This window comes from Oncorhynchus gorbuscha, linkage group LG21, assembly GCF_021184085.1.
Source record: "Oncorhynchus gorbuscha isolate QuinsamMale2020 ecotype Even-year linkage group LG21, OgorEven_v1.0, whole genome shotgun sequence".
Taxonomy (NCBI): Eukaryota; Metazoa; Chordata; class Actinopteri; order Salmoniformes; family Salmonidae; genus Oncorhynchus; species Oncorhynchus gorbuscha.
In genome coordinates, this window is record NC_060193.1 from 10,536,694 (window position 1) to 10,553,808 (window position 17,115).

At 43.0% G+C, this 17,115-nt stretch overlaps 1 protein-coding gene across 1 annotated transcript; it reads left to right on the forward strand.

The window, feature by feature from the left end:
• Positions 1 to 454: 454 nt before the first annotated feature.
• On the forward strand, positions 455 to 15,789 carry LOC124008872 (histone deacetylase 8-like). The gene is made up of 4 exons (XM_046320456.1): positions 455 to 482; positions 2,052 to 2,157; positions 14,769 to 14,902; positions 15,644 to 15,789. Exons 1-4 carry the CDS (start codon positions 455 to 457, stop codon positions 15,787 to 15,789), a joined length of 414 nt encoding a protein of 137 aa, XP_046176412.1.
• The last annotated feature ends 1,326 nt before the right edge of the window (positions 15,790 to 17,115 follow it).

The window sequence follows — 17,115 nt, forward strand, 5'->3', positions numbered from 1 at the left end:
AATCCGAGGCCTTCTAGATAATTCAATGCCTTCTAGATAATCCGAGGCCTTCTAGATAATTCAATGCCTTCTAGATAATCCGAGGCCTTTTAGATAATCCGAGGCCTTCTAGATAATCCGAGGCCTTCTAGATAATCTGAGGCCTTCTAGATAATCTGAGGCCTTCTAGATAATTCAATGCCTTCTAGATAATCCGAGGCCTTTTAGATAATCTGAGGCCTTCTAGATAATCTGAGGCTTTCTAGATAATCAAGGCTTTCTAGATAATTCAATGCCTTCTAGATAATCTGAGGCCTTCTAGATAATCTGAGGCTTTCTAGATAATTCAATGCCTTCTAGATAATCCAAGGCCTTCTAGATAATCCGAAGCCTTCTAGATAATCTGAGGCCTTCTAGAGGAGCCCCAATAGTCTGATTATGTTCTGTTAGAAATCAGCAAGGTGAATGAGCCCACATGGACATGGAGGAACACATGAAGGCGGGTGTGGAAGGGCTAGCCGATGCCCCCACTTTAAGGCTTAAAAATATACAAGAGATAAAACTGTTTTGAGTAGTGTGTTGGCCTATCGCCTGTGCAGTGCTAATTAAAGGACACGGTTAGACCATGTGCCACCAGAAATGAATGTTGTCACATATAAAGGAAGTGAAAAGGAAGTATATGCAAAATCATTTTTATCTTCCTGTATTGTGCACGTTCTACAGGGGTCCACCTGTCAGTCAACCTGCTGTCTACCAATCACTAATGCCTTGAATGGGCCGGGGCTGGGAGGGGCTTAGGCTGGGGCTCTCCCTCTCCATGTTTGCTTTAAGGTTTAAACCTATATGGCTTTTCAGATATATACTTACGTTAGGTTAAGGGAACTAGTACATTGTACATCACATTGTACATACTGTTACGCTAATACAGTATAATAATAATGTCATTTCTGTTCTTGTTTTTAACCTGATATTGACTGTAGGCCTATTGGAGTTGTTAAGATCTGGCTGTTTTCAGCATCACAACAGACAAAAAGATAACACAGAAGAGGACTGGCCACCCCTCAGAGCCTGACTGGTTCCTGTCATCGTTTCCTCCTTGGTTCCAGCCTTTCTGGGGAGTTTTTCCTAGCCACTGTGCTTCTACAGCTGCATTGCTTGCTGTTTGGGGTTTTAGACTGGGTTTCTGTATAAGCACTTTGTGACATCTACTGACATAAAAAGGGCTTTATAAATAAAATGTATTCGATACAACTACACAAAGTGTATTATCAGATAGTTGAGGAAAAATGTACAACAACTCATTTACTAAACAAAAACTAACTAATAGGTAAAGTCCTTCATCTAGTGGTAAAACAGGGAAGTTCTAAAATCTTCCCTATCTCGCAATTTTCCAATCTGTTTGCACTCATAAAGATTATTTCAAATAATGTTATTTGTAAAAAATAAAAACAAATGTCCGAAAAACGATTTAACACAACAAATGATGTAATTCATTTCTTGTGGATGCACTATTTTGGTTTTCTAAACTGACCTCAGGCTTTGATTGGGTCGAGCTTGTCAGCTGTGTGTGACGTATACCCAGACACACCAAACACCGGCCAGTCGGCAACGTGGGTCGTTTTTAAACGCTAGTTGTTTTTAAACCGATGCAAAACATTGTAAATATATTTAACGGAGGATATTTCAGAAACTTGCAAGATTTATAATCTATTTCGTAAACCCATAATTTATTCGGATGAGTTTTAAAAAGTCAGACTTACAGCTGAGTGTGAAGCAAGCTGAGCTAACTAATAGCGTTACCGCTACAACAGCAGAGGAATTTGAAGCCGAGCCTGGCGCCACATACAGAACAACCATGAATAGTTTTTTAAAGAAAACGTTTGTCGCTTGTTTTCTCCATGTATTATATTACAGTGCAGAATCCAACTCGCCTCAATCAATTGAAGTGGTTGTGAACGCCCCTGTCACACTCCGGTTCACGGGATCATGCGAGGGTCCCGTCGATTGGAAGTATCGTCAGATGACACCACAAGACTTTCTACCTTCCACATTGGTCGCTCATCTTGATCAAGAAACTGGCCGACTCACACCAGGAGAGGACTTTAAGCACCGGGTTAAACGCGGAGACCGAGACCTCGATCTCAGCATCACCACGGTTGTATTTAACGACAACGGATGGTATGAGTGTTACTGCAACAGTGAACAACGTCCGCAGGATGTTATGCTAGTGGTTTTGGACACCATTGAAAAAGCTGCTCATGTTGGAGAAAATGTGACACTTACCTGCCACGGCTTAACCGGTAAACAAACTGCTGACATCTATTGGGAAAAGGATGGAGAGACTGTGCTGAATGTCACGGCAGGGCATTTTGTCTTTGGCCGTGGGTTTAAGGACAGGGCATCTGTATCCTTGGATGGTTCCCGACACGGAGACCTTTCCATCACCCTCACTGACTTGCGCCTCTCTGATCAAGGGGTATACCGGTGCTTCTTCATCACCACTACTGATAGGCTGAGACAGAGAGGACGTCCAGACTCTTACAGTCTCACTGTCAGCCCCAAAGTTGAAGAAAAGCAATCAGAGGAGGCTGGAACATGTACCGTTTATAAAGTGGTTGTAGCGGTTTTGGTGGGGATCATATGTTTGTTTATTTATTTTTATGGCAAAGTGTGGTTCCAATGGATTTGTTCAAGATTACAATCCTGTTACTGTCCAGAAGTCGGATCACGCCCCCAGCAGAATACTGAGAGGGCAGTAGTGCCCCTGTTAATCATGATGCCGGAGAACGGGGTGAATGATCCACCTGTCCACGTGGAATTGGATAGGGAGCATGAGTCAGAAATGGAGGAAGACAAGAGTGGGACAGGGCCACGTGTTTATTTTTCATAAGATTTGGCCCCTGTCATCAGAGCTCCGGAAGGACCTCGCTCTACCCCAGGCCTTGTTACCAATGGTACTGATGGACCTCCCTTTACTCCTGGCCTTGTTACTAGGGCTACTGATGGACCTCCCTTTACTCCTGGTCTTGTTACCAAGGATACTGATGGATCTCCCTTTACTCCTGGCCTTGTTACTAAGTCTACTGATGGACCTCCCTTTACTCCTGGCCTTGTTACTAGGGCTACTGATGGACCTCCCTTTACTCCTGGCTCGGCCCCCAATGCCCAGGAAGGACCTACCTATTTCCCAGGGGCGATTAAATCTCAGGATGAGGTAGTGTAGCACCCCCTTGAAACTAGTTGATATCAAATCAAAATGTATTTATGTAGCACACGTCTTATGAAGAATGCAGTTCAAAGTGCGTTTTACCATGACCTGATTGTGAAGCTATCGTCTTAACATTATATACTAATATTGTGCATTTTCCACATGGGTACACTTGCCAGTCAATCTGCTTTGTCTACCTAAGGAATGCCACCTTGAATGTATGGCGCCAGGCGTCCTTGTGGTTGCTAGAGCAGCGTACACTGTGATTCACCAATGTGCCTTTTAATATCACAAGATGTTTGACAATACTTCAGTTTTATTTCATCAGGTGCATTAAAGGACCAAATAGACCAGTTTATTATTTAAGCAATAAGGTCCAAGGAGGTATGGTATATGCTATACTGTGATATCTGGAACTTAGTTTAATTCTCAGGAGACCTAGATAACACGGCTAAGGGCTGTTCTTAGGCCCAACGCAACACTCTAATTACTTTGGTAACCAGTTTATAATAACAATAAGGCACCTCGGGAGATTGTGCTATATGGCCAATATATCACAGCTATTCTGTGATTAGAGATTGTTAGGCCAAATGTTTGACTTTAGATAATCTAATCAAATTTATTTATATAGCCCTTCGTACATCAGCTGATATCTCAAAGTGCTGTACAGAAACCCAGCCTAAAACCCCAAACAGCAAGCAATGCAGGTGTAGAAGCACGGTGGCTAGGAAAAACTCCCTAGAAAGGCCAAAACCTAGGAAGAAACCTAGAGAGGAACCAGGCTATGTGGGGTGGCCAGTCCTCTTCTGGTGATTTTGCACAGTAAATATCATGGATATTTTTGACAGTTCTGCTTTTATTCTTTGTTGCTCCTTTCATATCATACAGTGCCTTCGGAAATTATTCAGACCCCTTGACTTTTTACACATTTTGTTACCTTACAGCCTTATTTTAAAATGTATTAAATGTATCTATAAAAACCTGTTTTTTTGCTTTGTCATTATGGGGTATTGTGATGTCATTATGGGGTATTGTGATGTCATTATGGGGTATTGCGTGTAGATTGATGAGGAAAATGTTTTATTTAATCAATTTTCAATTGAGATCTGAGACCATTCTTCCATACAGAATGTCTCCAGATCCTTCAGATTCTGAGGTCCATTCTTGTGGACTGTCCTCTTCAGCTCATCCTACAGGTTGTCTATGGGGTTTAGGTTGGGGACTGGGATGGCCATGGAAAAACCTTGATTCTGTGGTCAGTGAAACATTTTTGTGTTGATTTTGAGGTGTGCTTTGGATCATTGTCCTGCTGGAAGTTCCAACCACGGCCCAGTTTAAGCTTCCTAGCAGAGGCAGTCAGGTTTTGATTTAATATCTGCTGGTACTTGATGGAGTCCATGATAATATGTATCCTAACAAGTTGTCCAGGACCTTTGGAAGAAAAACAGGCCCACAACATCAAAGATCCGCCACCAGTGGGGATGAGGTACTTTTCTGCATGGCTATCTTTCTGTCTACACCAAACCCACCTCTGGTGTTCGTTTCCAAAAAGCTTTGACCATAGAACCCGGTCCCATTTTTTTTTTGGCAACCCTACCAAACAACTTGTGGTTATGTCGGCGGCGTATGATCGTAGTTTTGGAGACTTTCTGAGCCCAAGACCCCAACTAATGTATGCAATTCTCCAGCTGTGATCCTTGGAGATTTTTTTGGCCACTCGAACCATCTTCCTCACTGTGTATGGGGTCAATATAGACACACTTCCTCTCCCAGGCCCATTGTTAACATCTCCTGTTGCTTTAAACTTCTTCATTATTGCTCTGATTGTGGAAATATGCATTTTCAACCGTTGAGCTATTTTCTTATAGCCATTTCCTGATTTGTGCGGCTCAACAACCTTTTGTCTCACATCATTACTGTTTTCTCAGGTCTTTCCCATAGTGATGGATGACTGTGGGAACTTGACTTGTGTGTCACCTCATATGTATACCCCCAGTAAAAATGCAGCAAACAATTATTTATCTTTCTTTCAAAGGCAACAATAAAGGTGCTACTCTGTAGTTATTATTGTACTTGACTTGGTGGTGGAAGAGGGAAACATTACATTCCCAAGCAACTCTACACTAGCCTGATCCCAGAACAGTTTATGCTCTCATTATGAAGACGTTACATCACAGTACCATTAATGAGTTGGTAAGAGATCAGAAACAGACTGACACCCAGGATAATTCTACACTAGCCTGATCCCAGAACAGTTTGTTGGTAAGAGATCAGAAACAGACTGACACCCAGGATAACTCTACACGAGCCTGATCCCAGAACAGTTTGTGCGCTCATTATGAAGACGTGACATCACAGTACTGTTAAGGAGTTGGTAAGAGATGGTCGTTTTGCCCCTGAACAAGGCAGTTAACCCCCTTGTCCTAGGCTGTCATTGAATATTAGAATTTGTTCTTAACTGACTTGCCTGCTGCCAACACACTGTCATTGACACTGACCCAACTCCAGCCACTTAATAATGGGAATAGATGGGAAATGATGTAAATATATCACTAGCCACTTTAAACAATGCTACCTTATATAATGTTACTTACCCTACATTATTCATCTCATATGCATACGTATATACTGTACTCTACATCATCGACTGCATCCTTATGTAATACATGTATCACTAGCCACTTTAACTATGTCACTTTGTTCACTTGTCTACATACTCATCTCATATGTATATACTGTACTCGATACCATCTACTGTATGCTGCTCTGTACCATCACTCATTCATATATCCTTATGTACATATTCTTTATCCCCTTACACTGTGTATAAGAAAGTAGTTTTGGAATTGTTAGTTAGATTACTTGTTGGTTATCACTGCATTGTCGGAACTAGAAGCACAAGCATTTCGCTACACTCGCATTAACATCTGCTAACCATGTGTATGTGACAAATAAAATTAGATTTGATTTGATGATTTAGTTACATAACAGTAAAATAAAAAATGTAATTGCTGAGTCCAGGCTAAGTTGTGTTCCAATTGACCGTGTGGAAGAGTGCTGCTTGGGCAATAGATTCTCCCCCTTTTGTGCTAATTAATCTCCCAATATCTACAAAAGAGGGAGTGTCTAGACTATGACTCACTTGTAAATGAATGACAGGTCAAGTGCCTATCAAACCAGCTACCACTGCCTCTCTTCTCACTGACACTCCGAGCCATCCAAAGAAACCAGAAGAGAGCTGCCAATCTTCAGAAGAAGAAGAACAACAAAGTAGCCAGAAGTCAGAAACAGTCAGATTGATTGATTGAGTGCTCCTAAGACCTGAACACTGCCAGAGAGAACTGCCTTGATCATGAAGGCAAATAGAGTCATTACTGTTTTCCCACTTGCACTTGTTACAAAATCCTCCTCAACTCCTGACATTCCAATCACTTCAACATCGGGCTGGGCGATATGGACAAAATATCATATCACCAAATTAAAAAATGAATGGTATGATGGTGCTTCATGTTTTGGAATATTACAAGTTGTAAATTAGTTTTATGAGTAGTGCGTAGTACTAATAGTGTACTATACTATACTATATAGTACTAATAGAGTAGTGAGTAGTAGACACTAGGGTGGCAACACAATTTCAATGGAATCTTTCTCCATTCATATAGTTTTATACTGTTCAATTCAACCTTAACCAAAAACTATTTTTAGAATTTTAATCAATTTCTCAATTTCCTGCACTCATTTGAGGTCATTTCCACACTGCCACATAGGGCTGCACGATATGGGCAAAACAGCTTGTCCTTATTTCAAACCAAATGTTGCAATTGTGACATTACTTGCGATTTAGACAAAACACTTGGGTGAACTGTTGGAATCATGGAAATGGCATGATTATTCTAATTCTATAATTAGAATATAATAGTGGGCACTTTGAATACAGTGTTGTTGACATGGCAACAAATAATTAATTTATAAAATGATCAGACCATCTGTATTAATTGTGCGTTACCATAGTACAGTGGAAGTATAATGCATGAAATAAATAAACACTCCCAAGGTCAAAAGACTTCTGTCGGTATTTTAGTGATTAATTCATTTATACACCAGTATGGGAAAGTTTCTGATAAAGTCAGAGGCAGGCGACTATTGTTGGTCGTAGTTTGTCTGTAACATCAAAGAAGAAGGGAATTAGTTACTGTGAAAAAGGGATAATATTGTCTTTATTAATAGTACCGTTTTTTAAAATCTTGTTTTGGTTCCATGTGTCGTCAACCTGAAATGTTGGAGAGAGTGAAATATATGTTAAGCTAATCTTTGGCATTTTGTAATAATTTACAGTATTTATTGTTCAGAGGGTGTTGTGCTTGTTTCGGCCTGCAGAGGGAGCCGCTCGATCTGGTGGTTGCTTTAGAGTCAGTTGAATGAGAGAGTCAAGCCAAATGAAAACTGCAGAGAGAAGCGCCAGATAAACGATATATTTTCAACGTTATCATCACGGTGAGCGAGTTATAAAGCATAGGATATGAAACCAAGTTCAGCTTTTTCGCTATGAGCTAAAGGGGTTTTAGAGGATACTATGCCTATGCTTTGCCATTGCAGAGCGAGTAGTCAATGTTGCGTTATACGAGTGCCAAAAACGACTACTTTACCTGAAAAACAGTAGGACACAGACCGTCGTAATACATTGTAAACAACTACAATTCTTGCATGTTTGACTACATGCTGCTGCTATAAAACCATGGTATTTTTCTCATTGTACCATCACGTTTCATTTGTGTGCCGTGGTAGCTAGTACAATTTAAAAAATATGTATTTTTGGTCACTACCATGGCAGGAAAATACCATGATACTTGTGCAAATACCATGGTATTACAATAACAAAAATACCATGGTATTTTCCTGCCATGGTAGTACAATGACAAACATACCATGGTAGTACAATGACAAACATACCATGGTAGTACAATGACAAACATACCATGGTAGTATAATGACAAAAATACCATGGTAGTACAATGACAAAAATACCATGGTAGTACAATGACAAAAATACCATGGTAGTACAATGACAAACATACCATGGTAGTATAATGACAAACATACCATGGTAGTACCATGTTTTTTTATCACTACCATGCAGTTGCAGCATGTCATTCAGGGCAAGTGGGGTATTTTTTTAAATTTATTTATTTATTTATTTATTTTGGCCTGTTTTGCATGTCATTTTGGTATTAATATGTGTCACATATATGAATATTGAGTTAATAAAGCCACATGGTCTCTTTTTTGTTTTCTTGAGTAAGGCAGCTCCAAAATGCAGGTGTTTCAGCTCAGTGCTTTCTGTGTTGGTGGGGCAGCCTGCAGAAATACAGAGGGTAGGGGTTGGTAATGTTGGCTCAGTGTTCTGTCACTCATGGGGACAATGACAAATGACAAAACCTTTCCCAAGACTCACAGCTGTAATGACTCTTAGAGACTTACCCAGAAAGACTCACAGCTGTAATGACTCTTAGAGACTTACCCAGAAAGACTCACAGCTGTAATGACTCTTAGAGACTTACCCAGAAAGACTCACAGCTGTAATGACTCTTAGAGACTTACCCAGAAAGACTCACAGCTGTAATGACTCTTAGAGACTTACCCAGAAAGACTCACAGCTGTAATGACTCTTAGAGACTTACCCAGAAAGACTCACAGCTGTAATCACTGCCAAAGATGATTCTAACGTTTATTGATTGTGAATACTTAGGGAAATGAGATATTTATGTATTTAATTTTCAATACATTTGCAAAACATTTCTAAAAACGTGTTTTCACTTTGTCATTATGGGGTGTTATGTGTAGGTGGGTGAGAAAACGGATCAGGCTGTACCACAACAAAACGTGAAATAAATCAAGGGGAATGAACACCGATAAGGCACTGTAACACAACGTGATATGAAGCAGAAAATATAAATGATCCATATGTTACTTACTAGAACACTTGTTCCTGAAAACATTTAAAAAGTCAAAAACAAATAGCGTAAGTAAACAAACAGGAAATAGCTGTAGGCTGCAATGGAATTTATAGTATTGGCAACAACGACATACATTGCAGTACAGGGGAAATGTTTTTTTAGCGTTCCACGGAAGGCCCGTGTCGGGACTACAGTCCAATCCCTTTCAGGTGTTATTAGGGGAAGGACAAGGCAGCAAACTCGCAGAATTGAAGGGTTTTCTGGGGGCTGGAACATCAAATACACCTGTTGTATTCAGAGCATGTGACAAATCAAACTTGATTTGGTTTGATCTTTTCTTACTTTTTAATTCTGCATTGTTCTTCTGCAAAGTCTACACCTGTTATATTCGGCGCATGTGACAAATACAGCCACCTCACACCCACTGTCCCGATACCACCTCATACCCACCGTCCCGATACCACCTCATACCCACCGTCCTGATACCACCTCATACCCACCGTCCTGATACCACCTCATACTCACCGTCCTGATACCACCTCATACCCACCGCCCTGATACCACCTCATACCCACTGTCCTGATACCCACCGCCCTGATACCACCTCATACCCACCGTCCTGATACCACCTCATACCCACCGTCCTGATACCACCTCATACCCACCGCCCTGATACCACCTCATACCCACCGTCCTGATACCACCTCATACCCACCGCCCTGATACCACCTCATACCCACCGTCCTGATACCACCTCATACCCACCGTCCTGATACCACCTCATACCCACAGTCCTGATACCACCTCACACCCACCGTCCTGATACCACCTCACACCCACCGTCCTGATACCACCTCATACCCACCGTCCTGATACCACCTCATACCCACCGTCCTGATACCACCTCATACCCACCGTCCTGATACCACCTCATACCCACCGTCCTGATACCACCTCACACCCACCGTCCTGATACCACCTCATACCCACCGTGCTGATACCACCTCATACCCACTGTCCTGATACCCACCGTCCTGATACCACCTCATACCCACCGTCCTGATACCACCTCATACCCACCGCCCTGATACCACCTCATACCCACTGTCCTGATACCCACCCACTGTCCTGATACCACCTCATACCCACCGTCCTGATACCACCTCATACCCACCGTCCTGATACCACCTCATACCCACCGTCCTGATACCACCTCATACCCACCGTCCTGATACCACCTCATACCCACCGTCCTGATACCCACCGTCCTGATACCACCTCATACCCACCGTCCTGATACCACCTCATACCCACCGTCCTGATACCACCTCACACCCACCGTGCTGATACCACCTCATACCCACCGTGCTGATACCACCTCATACCCACCGTCCTGATACCACCTCACACCCACCGCCCTGATACCACCTCATACCCACCGTCCCGATACCACCTCATACCCACCGTGCTGATACCACCTCATACCCACCGTCCTGATACCACCTCACACCCACCGTCCTGATACCCACCGTCCTGATACCACCTCATACCCACCGTCCTGATACCACCTCATACCCACCGTCCTGATACCACCTCATACCCACCGTCCTGATACCACCTCACACCCACCGTGCTGATACCACCTCATACCCACTGTCCTGATACCCACCGCCCTGATACCAGCTCATACCCACCGTCCTGATACCACCTCATACCCACCGCCCTGATACCACCTCATACCAATTTGTAAGTCGCTCTGGATAAGAGCGTCTGCTAAATGACTTAAATGTAAATGTAATACCCATTGTCCTGATACCACCTCATACCCACCGTCCTGATACCAGCTCATCAAATTCAGTCGACTCATATAATTCACATGTGGTAAGTCTGTGCATAAACTTTCTGTACACTGGTAATTTTCAACTTTCTATCAAATTATTTTTCAGATTAAGTTGTATTAAGGAAAGGTAGGCTATTGTAAGAATTTTCAGTGTTTGCAAGTCTAGCCCTATGTTTTCACTGTAACGTGAAGGGACAAGTCATTGTAACATTGTGTGAAGATTTTCTGAGGGCATTTTACATACATACAGGAGAGTCATTGTTCCCGCTGAAGCAACAAAGCCCCTACACCACAGCAAGGCAAGGTGGAGTCCACAAGAGGGGAACAAAAATAAAATGAAAATGAGGACTGGCACCCGGGGAAGTTTCCAATGTCAAAGAAAATATTGTTCATTAGATGGTTGGAGAATGTGCCTGTTCTTGGCAGATGGTTAGAACACTGGAGAATGTGCCTGTTCTTGGCAGATGGTTAGAACACTGGAGAATGTGCCTGTTCTTGGCAGATGGTTAGAACACTGGAGAATGTACCTGTTCTTGGCAGATGGTTAGAACACTGGAGAATGTGCCTGTTCTTGGCAGATGGTTAGAACACTGGAGAATGTACCTGTTCTTGGCAGATGGTTAGAACACTGGAGAATGTGCCTGTTCTTGGCAGATGGTTAGAACACTGGAGAATGTGCCTGTTCTTGGCAGATGGTTAGAACACTGGAGAATGTGCCTGTTCTTTGGCAGATGGTTAGAACACTGGAGAATGTGCCTGTTCTTGGCAGATGGTTAGAACACTGGAGAATGTGCCTGTTCTTGGCAGATGGTTAGAACACTGGAGAATGTGCCTGTTCTTTGCAGATGGTTAGAACACTGGAGAATGTGCCTGTTCTTTGCAGATGGTTAGAACACTGGAGAATGTGCAGACCCAGTTGAATTCAGAAATTATTCTGGCATTCGCTTAAAGCTTGTCTGGAGCTTAAACAATAAATAGAACTTATGAAAAGACAATAGATCAAACATGAAAAATGTGGAATAATATATACAAAAGTGGAGTCTCCTCAGAGGGTGAAGGGGAGGACCATCCTCCTCAGTGGATTTCTTCAAATTAAAAATAGTGAAACATTTAAAAAAGTTATCCTTTTTTAGATAAAACTATACTAAATATAAAATCAGTCACCAAATAATTGATTTAAACACAGTGTTTTGTAATGTCTACAGTAGCCTCAACAGCACTCTGTAGGGTAGCACCATGGTGTAGCCGGAGGACAGTTATAGTATACTTAACAAAAATAGACACGTGAAGTGTTGGTCCCATGTATCATGAGCTGAAATAAAAGATCCCAGAAATGTTCCATACACACAAAAGCTTGTTTCTCTCAAATGTTGTGCATAAATGTGTTGACAATTTGTAGCTCCCGCAAAACCTTTCTTTGTATTGGTGGTTACATTTCATACTGCAATAAAAATATTTGATGAGAGTTTGTTGATGGATAAGGATAGGATAGGATAAGTAATCCCTCTACCCCCCTTAAGTTTTAGATCCACTATTGTAAAGTGACTGTTCCACTGGATGTCATAGGGTGAATGCACCAATATGTAAGTCGCTCTTGATAAGAGCGTCTGCTAAATGACTTAAATGTAATGTAAATGTAATGTCAACCGCCTGTATTCAATTGAGAGATATGTCATGAATATGCATAGCCATCTCGAGACAACCCCAATATAAAGGTTTTTTTCTCAAAGTTGCCAGGATGTGTCCTATTTACATCAGTCCACTCATAAAATCTTAAGCATTACAAAACTTCTATTATGGTCAAATAAACCTCACATAACAAAAAAGCCATTCATTTTTTTTGTTGACCAAATTTGACACTCTCATTGACTCTTTGGTCGGCGAAACAATGAAAAAACGCCACCTGCTGGATGGAGACAGATTTTCCGCCTCTCAATTTTCAATTCAAGCCAATTCGTAGCCATGTCTGCCTACGGCAGCCTTTTTCAATAGCAAGGCTATGCTCACTGAGTCTGTACATAGGCAAATCTAACACAATATATCACTGAGTGCCACTTTTCATATTTTCAAGAATGGTTTTGTCTGCATCTAACCCTAACCCTAACCCTAACCCTTATGGGTATGGTTGTCATTGGCAAGGACAAGGGAGTTTTTTCATGATAAAAATAAACGGAATAGAACTAAGCACAGGCCAAATCCTCGAGGAAAACCTGGTTCAGTCTGCTTTCCAACAGACACTAGGAGACAAATTCACCTTTCAGCAGGACAACAACCGAAAACACAAGCCCTAACACACTGGAGGTGCTTACCAAGACGACATTGAATGTTCCTGAGAGGTCTAGTTACAGTTTTGACTTAAATCGGCTTGAAAATCTATGGCAAGACTTGAAAATGTCTGTTATTAAGCAATGATCAACAACAAAATGTGGAAAAAGTCAAGGGGTGTGAATACTTTCTGAAGGCACTGTAGCTAAATTAACCATGACCTTTGCCACAATATACTGACCCTATTGTTACTCTTGTTTACACTAAGCTGCACTGGGGTCGAAATGCGTGGTCACATTAAGACACCATGGAGCCGGCGCGAGATATGGGTCAGAAAGCGTACCTCAACGCAGGGATGGGATCGATCAATCAAATGTATTTATATAAAGCCCTTCGTACATCAGCTGATATCTCAAAGTGCTGTACAGAAACCCAGCCTAAAACCCCAAACAGCAAACAATGCAGATGTAGAAGGACGGTGGCTAGGAAAAACTCCCTAGAAAGGCCAGATCCTAGGAAGAAACCTAGAGAGGATCTGAGGGGTGGCCAGTCCTCTTCTGGCTGTGCCGGGTGGAGATTATAACAGAACATGGCCAAGATATTTAAATGTTCATAGATGACCAGCAGGCTCAGATAATAATAATCCCAGTGGTTGTAGAGGGGGCAACAGGTCAGCACCTCAGGAGTAAATGTCAGTTGGCTTTTCATAGCCGATCATTCAGAGTTGGAGACAGCAGGTGCCTCTGTACAACACATTTTACTATCATCGCTCCGTCGAGAAGATTGAAATACTGCCCCTGTTCGTCCTCATGCGAACAGTAAACACAGCAGCCATTATGGAATGGCACAAAGGAGCTGATGGACTGACACTGCTATTTCAAAATGGCTGCGGAGGCTATTGCTAGCTAGCATACGGATGGAAAGGGACGTTTTCCAGGAAAACGAGCGGTATTGCCAGTAGTTCTTGATGAAACAGTGTGGATAAAGGTCCAATTTGGAGTACGGCCACGTATCACCTCCCTGCATTGAGGTACGTTTTCTGACCCATGTCTCGCGCCGGCTCCATGGTGTCTTAATGTGTCCACGATTGTGTTCCGACCCCAGTGTAGCACAGTGTAAACAAGTGTAACGGAAGGGTCGGTATCTTTAGGCAACCATTCCCTTAGCTAACCAACTCAACTTGGTGCTTGTTTCACACAGATTGTGGATGTTTGAAGAGTTGTAGTTATTCTTTTAGATTAAAGATTCAATCGAAATAGCTAGCTACCATTTTGCTCCAAAGCCAGTACCCCATTCTGAGCTCTACCTGCAGTTATAGAACAGTTCAATAACTCACTGTTGTTTATTATCTACTTCACTTGCTTTGGCAATGTTAACATATGTTTCTCATGCCAATAAAGCCCCTTGAAATGAAATGAAATGGAATGGAACTCTATAGAACAGTTCCAGAACTCTGTTAGCTAAGTAGATAGAATGTTCCAAAGCATTCTATCAGTGTCTGTGTTCCATCTATCTCTCTCAGTGTTGTGAAGCCCCATGTTGCAACCATTAAGGAGATGGCAAAGTCCCACACAGACTCACGCTACCTGGAGCACCTCCACAAAATCAGCCAGGACGGAGACAATGATGATCCCCAGTCCGGAGACTTTGGCCTGGGTAAAAAGAGAGGGAAGGACGGGGTCCCTGGAGCTAAGTTTGACAGACATCAATAAATTAGAGAGAGAGAGAGAGAGAGATGGGAGGGAGTACCATTTCATGTAATGTTGTTTTGCTGGCAGTAGAGGGTGGTCTAACACCCAATAAAAATGACCCACCTCCCATTGACTCCACTGGGCAAAAGGTTGATTGACAACACACTAAATATCTACATTAAAATCCCTCGAGTTATATATTTGAAGATATAAATAACAGATTAATGCTGACGGCCCTTATAGGTTACTGATGTTATCTTGGTCTGTGGGTGGGAGTCTGTAGGAAGGATACAACCCCAGTCTGGTATCATTGGATGGAGAACACTCATCTTCTGCCAACCTTTCTCTCAGAAAAACTGCTCAATCTCACCATATGTGTTTCCGCTGTCTTCCCCATCTCTCCATGTCCCTCTCCAACACCCTTCCTTTTCATTGTCTCTCCTTCTCTTCCGCCTCTCTCTTCCTCCCTTTGTTTCTCCTCCACACCTCTGTCTGGTCCTTCCTCCCATCCTTCCCCTCTGTCTCGGTCTTTGTCACTCTCACTTCTCCTCCCTCTCACCCATTGTCTCTCTCTACCACTCCCTCTCTCTCTCTCTCTACCTCTCTCGCTCTCTCTCCCCCTTCTCCTTTTCCATCTCTTCCTCTGTCCCTTTCTTTCTCCCTCACCCCTATACCCCCCCCCCATTCCTCATCCCCCTCTTCCCAGGTTATGACTGTCCAGTGGTGGAGAGTATCTATGACTATGCTGCAGCGGTGGGTGGTGCCACCCTGACAGCCCCCCAGTGCCTGCTGGATAAGAGCGGTGAGGTGGCCATCGACTGGTCAGGAGGCTGGCACCACGCCAAGAAGTAAGAGGACAGGGGAAGGACCAGGGGAAATGCTGATGAGTGATTTCTATGAGAAAAACAATTAAATGTTGTTGAACAAATTATGTTAGTTGGAGGTCCTCTAATTGTTGGTACTTTCTGTCCTCACAAACTCTCACTTCACTTCCTGTCCTTGTCTTTCTCTCTTTCTTACCCTCTTGTCTCTACATCTCTCTTCCTCTCTACCGTAAGTGGATACAAAAGTTCATCAATGTTGATTGTAAATTTTTTTGTCTGTCAATAAGATGTGTTTTTGTGTATTTTTAGAGAATAATGTAATTTTTCTCTCAGGTGGGGAAGTTTTACCTCTAAAGGGATGACTGCTACATGATGACTGTGACAGACACACACACACACACACACACACACACACACACACACACACACACACACACACACACACACACACACACACACACACACACACACACACACACACACACACACACACACACACACACACACACACACACACACACACACACACACACACACACACTGTGATACCTAATAGACTTGAAACACCCTCCCACAGACTCATAGTAGCCCTACCACCCTGTTGTAGGTACTGGAGACCTGTGTGACTCAGGGCTGGGTAAAGGTAAACCTCTGGATGACTCAGGGCTGGGTAAAGGTACTGCTCTCTGGATGACTCAGGGCTGGGTAAAGGTACTGCTCTCTGGATGACTCAGGGCTGGGTAAAGGTAAACCTCTGGATGACTCAGGGCTGGGTAAAGGTACTGCTCTCTGGATGACTCAGGGCTGGGTAAAGGTACGTTTCTCTGGATGACTCAGGGCTGGGTAAAGGTAAACCTCTGGATGACACAGGGCTGGGTAAAGGTACGTCTCTCTGGATGACTCAGGGCTGGGTAAAGGTACGTCTCTCTGGATGACTCAGGGCTGGGTAAAGGTAAACCTCTGGATGACTCAGGGCTGGGTAAAGGTAAACCTCTGGATGACTCAGGGCTGGGTAAAGGTAAACCTCTGGATGACACAGAGCTGGGTAAAGGTAAACCTCTGGATGACTCAGGGCTGGGTAAAGGTACTGCTCTCTGGATGACTCAGGGCTGGGTAAAGGTAAACCTCTGGATGACACAGGGCTGGGTAAAGGTACTGCTCTCTGGATGACTCAGGGCTGGGTAAAGGTAAACCTCTGTATGACTCAGGGCTGGGTAAAGGTAAACCTCTGGATGACTCAGGGCTGGGTAAAGGTAAACCTCTGGATGACACAGGGCTGGGTAAAGGTACTGCTCTCTGGATGACTCAGGGCTGGGTAAAGTTACTGCTCTCTGGATGACTCAGGGCTGGGTAA

Bases quoted from the DNA above. Each gene is read 5' to 3' on its own strand.
- LOC124008872 (XM_046320456.1), top strand. From the start codon at position 455: ATGGACATGGAGGAACACATGAAGGCGG. The intron at 483-2,051 runs GTGTGGAAGGGC...ATCTTGATCAAG, and splicing joins GGAGGAACACATGAAGGCGG to AAACTGGCCGACTCACACCA. The intron at 14,903-15,643 runs GTAAAAAGAGAG...CCCTCTTCCCAG, and splicing joins GTCCGGAGACTTTGGCCTGG to GTTATGACTGTCCAGTGGTG.